This window comes from Pithys albifrons, chromosome 2, assembly GCF_047495875.1.
Source record: "Pithys albifrons albifrons isolate INPA30051 chromosome 2, PitAlb_v1, whole genome shotgun sequence".
Classification (NCBI taxonomy): domain Eukaryota; kingdom Metazoa; phylum Chordata; class Aves; order Passeriformes; family Thamnophilidae; genus Pithys; species Pithys albifrons.
Genome location: NC_092459.1, coordinates 76031723 through 76042265, shown reverse-complemented (window position 1 = coordinate 76042265; position 10543 = coordinate 76031723). Strand labels below are relative to the sequence as shown.

The 10543-nt window shown below is 39.0% G+C and overlaps 1 protein-coding gene across 1 annotated transcript in view; it reads right to left on the bottom strand.

Annotated features, from left to right (window-relative positions):
• Window positions 1-4693: 4693 nt before the first annotated feature.
• The window catches only part of KCNK1 (potassium two pore domain channel subfamily K member 1), a 35986-nt gene continuing 30136 nt past the window's right edge, over window positions 4694-10543 (bottom strand). The window contains exon 3 of the mRNA XM_071549561.1: window positions 4694-8891. Coding sequence (XP_071405662.1) covers window positions 8632-8891 — 260 coding nt within the window. The 3' untranslated portion in view covers window positions 4694-8631. The remainder of the gene's footprint in view (window positions 8892-10543) is intronic.

Below are 10543 nucleotides of genomic sequence, written 5' to 3'. Positions count from 1 at the left end.
ACACACACACACGTTGGAGTTAGGTCTCTTGCCTCACCTCTAGTAGGAAATTGCAGCCTCAGTTGTATTTTAATCACAACCAGACCTCACTAAGGGAGTCACAACACAGATGTCCCCAACGTACACTGCAGGGCCACTGGCTATCACAGGGGAGTGCTACAGCCCTAGAGCAGGTCTGGTAAATTTAAGATCATTTTGGAACTGTATTATGAAGTTAATAAAAGTACACCTTCCCTCTCAGTGCAGAGGCAAGGTGCTTCACTCCTGACCAAGGGTGCATTTATACATTCAGATGTGTGCTCACCCTAACCCTAACCCTCAGGTGCTGTCAGGAGGGAAGATTGATGAGAAAACCTTATTGCTTAAAATTAGTGTTCTGAGATTGTCTGAAGTAAATATGCAATTGACACTTCAGGTAGGTCTGCCCATGTTTGTCTGAGCTCTGACAACCTGTCACATCCTGAGGGTCCACCACAAGAGGCAAACTGCTTTGGCCCAGGAAGTTGGGCAGATGGGCTAGGAGGGGTTTACAAAGCTCCTGGCTGATGTAGGGTGCAGCAGATGATGTTAAAAAATCAATGTCTCTGTTTCAGACACCTAGGACCATGTAGGGCTGAGAGGACTAGGTGCTGTCACAGCCTCCCCTGTCCCCATGCATCTTCCCCAGGTTAGCAGGGCTAGGGACAAGTACCATACAGCTGTGCCCTACAGGGGCTGGGTGAGGAGAGGAATTAATGGAAATCTGGGATTCCCCAAAAAGATGGAAACCATGGTCATGGAGCAGTGGTGGCTAATGTCATCTTCCCTTTTTACTCCCTGGCCATAGCCCAAGCCTTCTGCAGTTACTACTCTGAGTACGGGCAGTAATATGGCCCCCTGGTTTCAGTGCTGCACTGAAAAATGCACGTTGAAAAACTGAACCAAGAATGAGCTGAGCTTTTGTCAAGAGGTCCATGTTCAGAAATGCTCAGCCTGTTTTACCCACTAGAGGATATAGAGGAATGCTCATCTACTCAGGGCAAGCTGGTAGCTAACATAATGTGGTCTGTCACCTAGCAGACAAAAACATTATATCCTATAGAAATGCTGCTTTTGAAACAATTATTAGAAATTGTGCAGCTAGCCAAATGTAGTTTGGGATTATTATGTAAATTCTCTCCCCTACCACTAACTGCCCATGTCAGCAGTTAACAAAAGAAGAAGTTAACTGCTGATCACTTGGATGGGGGCAGGTTTGCCTCTTTTGTTTTTGGGGACATCTTTCCTTTCTTAGCTCGGCGGAATGTGGGAGCGGTGGCTGCAGTGGAGGGAAGCTGCTGCTGCCTGGCCCGGACTGTTTTTGTTTTCGGCCGCTCGCTGCCACTGCCTGCCCCAGGACTGCTTTTGGCCGCTCGTGTTTTTTCCGCTTCTTGGACAAGGAACACAGGAGGAAGAGACAGAGTCCATCTGAAAGCTCACCACTCATCTGTCTCGCTGGAGAGGGACTAGAAACTCACTCTGCAGCCAGCCGGGCTGTGACATTGACACTAAGTATAACTTTCCTCCCGGAGGAAAACCTGCTGGTTTTTGGTTTTTTGTTTGTTTTTTTTTTTTTTTGTTGTTGTTGTTGTTGTTGTTGTTTTCCTTTCTCTTGTGGTGTTGGGGAAGCGGTTTGCACTAGCCTGTTTATATATATATACATACATATATATATATATGTATATGTGCATATATATATATATATGTATATATATGTATATATATGTGTATATATATATATATATATATATATATATATATATATATAATCAGTTAAGAACAGTTATCCTTCTTGTATTAAAATTCGTTTTCTTAAATCTGATAAAGAGTGGCGTGATTATTGTGGAGGAGGCCCCCTCCCCCGCTTGTGGGTAAACATTTTGGTTTTTCCCCTCAAACCAAGACACTAAAGGAAACAGGAAATTTTTAACAGGGAAGGTAATTAGCATCACTGACAGAGGATCAAAGCTGGGACAGTGTTTCTGTCAGACCTGGAAATCTGATCTGTTCTAATACAGCTGCTGCAAATATGTCTTGGTTTCTCTAAGATATCAGGGAAGAGCATCACAAGGGTCATTTCCGCGTTTAAAATGCAGAAATGCACCTTTTGCCTCCATACTTCCTGGCTGTAAAAGACTGACTAGTTTGTACTTCTCTGTGTCTCTTTGCAATGCACTTCAAAGCCTCCCATAGGTCAGTGTGGAAAATTAAAAATAACTTCAAAAAAGCAACACCTTCTCTTTGATAATCCTTCTATCAAATTACTTTACGCCTCTCTCCACACCTCATTGGGTACACGCCCTTCCCCAGGGACTGGAGCAGGCTGATTTGCCTTTGAGCCCCTCAAGTACTCCCCAAGCATCCCCTTCACTGGCCATCTTTGCTGTTTATCTTTGGCCTCAGAGCAGCAGTGGTTTATCCTCTTTTGACCCAGGAAAGCTGCTCTCCCCTCGTCACTCCATCTTCTCAAGGCTGGGGAGGTTGCTTGCAAGCCTTCCTGGGGCAAAGACTGCCTGCCTCTGTGCTCCAGGTGGGTCAGGAAAACAAAGGGGTATTCACAGCTCTCAGCATGGGTCAGGGAAGGAGGGGTATGATCAATCAATCTTTCATATTGATTTTTCTCTTTGCTGAATGTTCAGTAGGAATTTGAGTTAAATAAAGTGTGGATTTTAATTTTTGCATACCACATTTCAAGCAAAGCCTTATTGCACCATGCAAATAGCATTAATCTGCAAAAGTAGCCTATTAAACATTTGAGGGATTTTGTCCCAAAGGTGAGGATGTACTTTGTTACTGGGCATCAATATTTTTTGCATCTCTTTTCAGAAAGAATTCCTCAAATTGCAGCTGGCAACCACTACACAAATTTAGCAGATCTTTGCCCATAATCAGGAAACCAGCCCAGGAATGCAGAATTAGGATTTGCTAATTCCTATCTAAACTGAAACTACAGTTTGCCATCTTCTGTTTATGCAAGCATGCCAATTAATTTTTGCCCATGAGTGGCTTTACAGTTTAGGATAAAATGGCATTGCAGGTCAGAATATAATCAGTCTAATGTTTATAAGCACAGCAGCAATGCACTTAAAAAGCAAAATAAAACCATTTAATTCTTCCAGATGAGCTATTAGGTTTTATAGTCATTACATTACCAGCAGCATGAACCTTGGCTGACATACAGAGTACAGACGAGAATCATACAGTCCTAATATGCCAGACATTGGAACTGGTTTTAGAAATAAAGTGGTATTCTTAGTGGTGGCTGCAGCTAAAGTGAATGGGTAGGGATGGGGCTTTCCCAGGGACTGCCTGTCCCCTCACCTAGTCCCATTACCACTCCTTCTTAGGACAGATGGTAAAGTCCTTTCAGCTCTTTTAATCTCACTTTGCTGCCTAATGAAATGGCCCAGCTAGATATGAGTGAATGCTTAAGGGCTGTCAGAGAATATTGTCAGCCACATTCTTAAATGGGGCAGATAAACTCAGAAGGTTGAAAGCGTCAAACAGTCTCAAAAAATTAGTCATAGAGAAAAGAAGTCACAGCTTTATATGCTACTCTAGATACCTGTACATATGTACTATATACACAAGACTGCAAAACCTCTGGGATTAGCACCAAATCAATTCAGGGAGCTTTGAGCCTCACAGAAGAGTGTGTTTCTCACTTTTTAAGGTAGAGAGTTCAATCTTCTCCTTCCATTCAGCCTGGACACTAAAAAGAAAGGGAGACACAGGGCCAGGGTCTTGAGCCACATTTACCCCTGTGCCACTGACCTACACTCTTGCTCATGGGTCTGAAAACTCAGTAAACTTAATACCAGAAAAGAAGCATAACTTGCTTCAGGAAGCTCAGGGAAGCTGAGGAAAATGCCAGATCATTTTCCTGATTCCTCGGACATATGGTGCAACTGTAGTAACAGAGAGCTGCCGACTACAAATGATGAAAAAGCTAGTTCCATTAAACTCCATTTCAGATGACTTTTGGCAATTCCTTGCTCTTCCTTCCTCTAACTCCTAGTGACAGGCAGTGAAGCCTGGTGAAAACTGTGTGGTCACTTAGCAGTTTGCCAGGATGATTTTTTCCTGACATTGGCTGTCAGTCTGTGCACCTGCTCCCAGCCACACTGTCCTTCCTCATTATCTAAATCTGTCATTTGGCCCCAAATGACACATGTGAGGTCCTCTCCTTATCAGGTAAGGCCATTGCTCCGACAAACCTTCATCAAAACCAGCAAAATAAATGCATCACAGCTCTCTTAATCAGTGGCAACATGATCTTTGAATATAATTGTGATAAGAAATCTGTGATAAAATGCATGTAGAATGGTAACTTAGGAAGGGATGAGACTAACACCACCGGTGTTAAAAATGACACACATTAAGTACTTAATATGCATTAAGCAAGCATGCAACTTTGCAGAGCTAGTCCCCAAGACTTCAAAAATTATTGTGGCTGTTTGAAACAAGCAACATGAAGATACATACTCTACATACTTTTTTTTTTTTTTGCTATCTATGAGCTTTTAGATACCTGCTAAAATAATGACAGTTACTAGTACAGAGAAGAGAAATCCCATTCTTTTGTACTGGTGCATATCTTGAATAACACTGCTTCTTTTTATAGTAACTTTATTTTGCTTCAGCACAAGGCAGAATCTAGAAGAATGAATAATAATGGAACAATTACAGCAGTGGTATTTTTAGCAGCTTATGGTTCATCTCAGTACATTTCTGATTACTATTTACAAATCCAATTACAACGTGAAGATGCAGGATTTGGCAATAGCAAACAGGTTCCATGCTAGTTTCCATCTACCTGGAGGACATCACTGTCCAAATAACAGTGCATAAAAAGCCTTCCACTGCTTTTCTTCCCTTTTTCAGGTGCTCATCCCATGTAGACACCTGCTTGCTACAAAACTTAATTTGAAACTGCTTTGAGGGAAGTAACAGGTAATCTTCATTTGATTCTGTGCAGGACAGTCTGTTACTGACCAAAGCAGAGAGTACGCACATCAGTGTAGCACATTTTCCACACCTCATACCTACATTGACTGTGCGTGCCTCCTGGATACTGTCACAGATCCAGAGCTGCACATTACAGGGAGTTAGGATAATATTCTGGGGAACTATTGCTACATGCCTGTCCTATCCTCAGTCAAGTTCAGACGTCAGCTCCTGTCTATTGCCAGAGACAAAATACTGTGCTAGACAAATATTCAATGTAATCTGGAATTGCAGGTCTTATGAAATTACTCTGACATAAGCACCCAACTAGGTAACTTCTGTAGTGCTGTCATTAAAGCTGCAAACTACTCTAGTCTCTGAAGTTACCTACTTGGAAAGTAACTCATTTCAATCTCTGTCAAATCTTCAGCATCCACACGGGGTGCTGTTGGTGAACCTTGGAAGAAACTCTTAGGGAAGAGGATGTGTTCTAAAAGGGACAACAGCTGTCACTCAGCTCCAAAATCAAAATTCAAGTGGGTTTTTCCATTTCCTTTCCTCCAACCCAATCAATGGCTTGTCAGATCTTTCCCTTGGAAGAACAATACAACATGTTTATATTTAACGACTGAAAGACAAAGAGAAGAGGGAAAATGTCAGGAATTAAGCTATTTATGAGATACATGCTTGGATCAATTGAAGAGAGGAGAGTGAGGATAGGACCCAGGAAATTCTTTTATGTGTACGAGTAATTTGCTTGCATTTCTAACTCTCTCTTGCAACTTTCATTTCAGCACCATTGCTTTATGACCCGTGCTCTCTGTTTGGGTTTACATGCACCCACTTCACAGTTTGCCTCAAGTAAAGAGGTATATTTTATACTAGATTATCTTGCATGATAATCTTTCTCCTTCTGATCTGGATTCCAGTTTTAGCACTTCTGCTTTTATGTGTTGGCTTCACCTGAAGATGTAAAAGCTGTAGAAAATGAAGGTCATTATTTTCATCAGCAGTACTGATAACCTGCAATGACAGTTTTTCAGATTTCCTCAAATATTGGAGCAGTTAGGTCATAAGGACTTGATAAGCACTATGTAACTACTTTTTATTTACTATAATCAGTCAGCATCTGAAACAAAACCAAACACACTTTGTATTGTTTTTTTTTTATACTACAAACCAGCACAATACTAAGCCACAATTAATATCAAGGTTATGTAACACACTGTGGAATGAATATTCCCTTCTTGAGCTGATGAAGGCTAACTAAAGGATGCACAAATGCAGACAGGATTTTTGTAATGTATGTGCACACACACACTCACACACACTACTAAGGAAAATACTCCCATTTCATTGTGCAGGCAGGCAAAAGCCAGACTTTTTATTTAAAATAACAAATACTCACCTACATCACAGTATACTGCTTAGTTTATCACTTCCACTTTGAATTTTGTGCTTTCTTTTCACGTGTCTACATTTTGCAATTGTGTACACGCTGCAAAATTAACTTTGTGTATCATTTAACATCTGTGTATATCCTTTAGAACTTAACATTACATGGAAATGAAAAGAACTCTTGAATTTTAAGGTAGAGAAAACAATAAAATTCCACTGAAAAAAACAGTATAAATGTTTCTTGTAGTACAGTACTCTTTTTATGTGTCATTTTAATGCCATAACTTTCAAATATTGACTGTATAAAGAGAAGACTAGGGAAAAAATATGCCATTTCTAAGTGTCTTAAACTCTGGTGATTTAGGATATATGTACAGTATATAAATATATTTATGTATATATGTACATATATGTTGTTTAATATTCATTATAAATAGAACTGAGTTAACTTAAGCAGTATAAAAATAGCCACTTTCCTGGGAACATGCAAACACAGTATGCTCTCACCTAATCTATAAAACTCAAAACAACCAAAACCTTTAGCTCTGATTTTCTATAAATATAAATTTTAATTGAAGACTTTCAGCTGATTAAACCTTAAAGTAAGTTTTTCCAGTAAAGATATAAAAATTTGTTTGATGCTAGCTATAATTAAGCTCAAACACAGTATATTTTGGGTTATTTCAAGTATTTTTTCCCACGTGCGCTAAATCTAGACACACTGCATTTTTTTCTTTTACAGTAAAATATTATTCAGCTCTAAACACTAAAAGTCAAATTACAGGCAATCTGGCATGCTTGCACTGAAGGAAAAAGGCTCTCCTCTACACTATTCCTATGTGGGAGACTGTCCTAATATGGCTATTTGTCCTCCAAATCTTTTGTTCACTGCAAAGCATTATCAAGATTCCCATACCATAAGATTCTTAAGGCCAGAAGAGAAAGTTCTATAACCCATTAAGTCTCATCTCATGCTCACTGAAATTCATTCTGAGGTCTCTGCATTCAGCACAGTGACTGGTAGCTGGACTAAAACACCTCTCCTGTTACAGCCAAAGAGGTTCCAGCTTCAGAACTTGAGCGAGATCTTGACTTTTTAGTGACTTTTCCCAAGGGGAAAAAATTTCGGTTCCATCCGAACCAAATGTGACATTTTTCCTTTTTTCTTGCCATACGAGAAACTGAAAAATTGTTTTGCCCTGAAACATTCACTTCTCCTCCAAAGTGCTCTGAATACTAGCTGGAAAAGCAAAAGAAGAAATAGGAGCTACATTCAAAGGTGATCCTATTTCTGTTCCTCCATGTAACTACCAACTCAGCAGAGAGCACACACTGGGTTGGACGGTGGAAGAAACAGCACCGAGTCCTTCTGCTCAACAGATTTCAACTATCTATTAAGAGAATGCCAAAAGCACATAACTATGCCAGCCATGGCATATCCTGACTCTTTTCCATTCCATTCCATGTAGCTAAAAACCCATTCCTGCCCATTTCAGAGGACTGAACTGCAGCTGCCTCCCTTTCCTACAAACCCATCTCGTCCAGAACTTTGAAAAGCTAGCTCTCAGAAAAGTATATCATACAGAAAACAAATAGCATGGAAGACTCAAGGCACACTCTTTTCAGGACAACATTTTTCTGATGGTTAGAGGACATTCTAAGGAAGTAGGAAATTTAAATGTAAATGGCATGGGCAAAGGAAGGGCCACAGTCTTGTTTTTTCATTCCTAGAATTATTATTTGCACCTGCAAGTTACTGGGTAATATAAGGACAATCTAGATATTCCCACCTTTAGCAGATCCATTGCTCTGAAAATATTTTCCAGATTAAGATGCTAGCTATTGGATTAAATCTGTGACTATACTTCTGACAATCAAAAGTGCACATCTCAAAATGTCTGTCACGCAGCTGCAAGATGAGGCTTGCAACTCAGTGAGTTGGATGTCAGTGAAGGCCTACTCTACTAAAGATATTCAGCTTGTGCAAGCCTTTCCCTCTGGCATCTCTGCAAGTGGTACAACTAATTCCTTATTTCTCTAGCAAAATAGCCTTATGTTCCCAGGCACATCCTACATTTTTTCCTTTTTCCCAGGGTGGCTCCCACATTTTTCCCCAAAAGTCTTTTCTAGTCAGAAGTGATGAATCCTTGTTACAGTAGCACAGTCTTCCAGCTTTTATATTTTGAGACAAAAAAAAAATGAGGCTTTCTATTTCTTATGGTAAGTAGCATAAATGCACCAAAACAATGGTATGGATATACCCCTGTATTAATTGTTTAGAGAGCTGTCATTGGAAGTTGGGGACTGGGAATTCACAAAAGGCTCATTTGCCTTCTGATCGTCCTTCATGGAGGCTGCTTGGTCTGAGATGGAAGAGAAGGAGAGCTGGTCATGTTCCATTATATGCACTTGGTCCTCTTCCTTGTCCTTCTTCACATAAAACAACTTTCTAAACTTTTTGAGCTCATGGAGTTCACAGAAAGTCTCAAGAACCACCAACATTGCGATAAGGCCCATCAACAGATAACCTGGGTACAAAAAAAGAAAAGTGGTTTAATTATTAGCAAACTAAGTTGGGGCTGGCACAGTTTTAAACTGTAACTTTTCTCAATCCTGTCATCTCTGACTAATATGTTAATTTTCCTTATGACACAGTTTCAGAGCTTTGGACTGTGGCATCCTTTTTTTCTTTCCTATTCCACAGTCAACAGGACTCCACATAATCAGAAAAAAAACAATGCTAGTGGCTTCAAGTCTGTTACAACTGTACCAGAGAGAAACGTGTAAAATTATTAAATGAAACAGAATATGAAAATTTACAACATGCATACTCCCCCAATTTATGACCTCCATGATTATGTGTCCTTCAAAAGATTTTGATCAAAAGACGAAAAAGAAATTTTTCTCTCAATATTTCTACATGTTACAAATAGAAGTAAAAATGCGGCAGCTAATTATAGCAATTTGTTGTTCATAGCTGTTTAGCAGGACAAATCACTTTGATTTCATGTAAACTTTTGAATTATTTTCCTTTAAAATTTTAAGTATCCTGGAAATGACTAGAAAACCCAAGTAACTAGAAATGTGTTTATTGCCAATAAAATCAAAATGAGAAATTACTGTAAAACTACTCCTGGAATTTTAAAAACCTGACAAAGTTGCTTAATTTGATGACATCTTGGAGATTATTTGAATATTTTTCTAACATATATAAACAACACAAAACTTGGAAGTGTTACTTAATTTATATTACCAATGATTTTAACTATGTACTGACTGACTCTGATTTATAAAGTTATAGTCAGCTTTGATAACAGAGACTTTTGGAAGTGGATTTTCTATGATCAGCAGCACACTGTGCTCTATTTTTTTTTCCTATTCAAAAGTATGCATCTAAAAATTCAAGGAAGGTGTTAAAATGAGCATTTATTAATCTCAGTGTTTCATTAGATTTCTGCTATTAATCATTACAATTTAATGAGGAGCATGACTAGTTGATTATTTTATCATTTCAATGAAGTAAATCAAGCAGAAGCTAAGTGTATAACTATTCATGTAACATTCATTCAAAGGCTGAACATTAAGGGTGCTGAAAGATCAACATAGATTAATGATTATAATCTACATATGGTCACTGTTCTGTAAATATTTCTCCTGTAGTTACAGACCATTCACTTGCAATAACACTCTCCTTTTCCTTCCAGGAGTACTATTAAATCAATATTGCAATACCAGATACTGATCTAGATCAGCACTACAGCTAAAATTTATGAATTGTTTTTAAGATTTATATCATATATCGAATGTGAACTACCCATGAACACAAGGAAGAAGTGACAAAGCTATGCCAATTAAAAGGCATCTATAAGTCTACACTGAGAATTTGTAATTATCTCTGAAACTCAGTCCAGTTGATCACCAGTTGATTTAGAAAGGACTTGTGTTCTCTTAAAAATTCTGGAAAAGCCTGGAGTACTCAGTAAGAATTTTTTGATGCAGAACTCCAAAACTCTGAGTCGTAAGATTTTCTTTTGACTTTGAATTTCCAGAACAGCCAGGACTGTAACAAGGCCTTTGCTTTGTGTGACTCTCCATTCACTTCATCATTCAGCACCCCCAAATCAACCCTGCAGACCAGCAGGTTAATAATTAAAAGCTACTGCTCATAAGATGAATATGA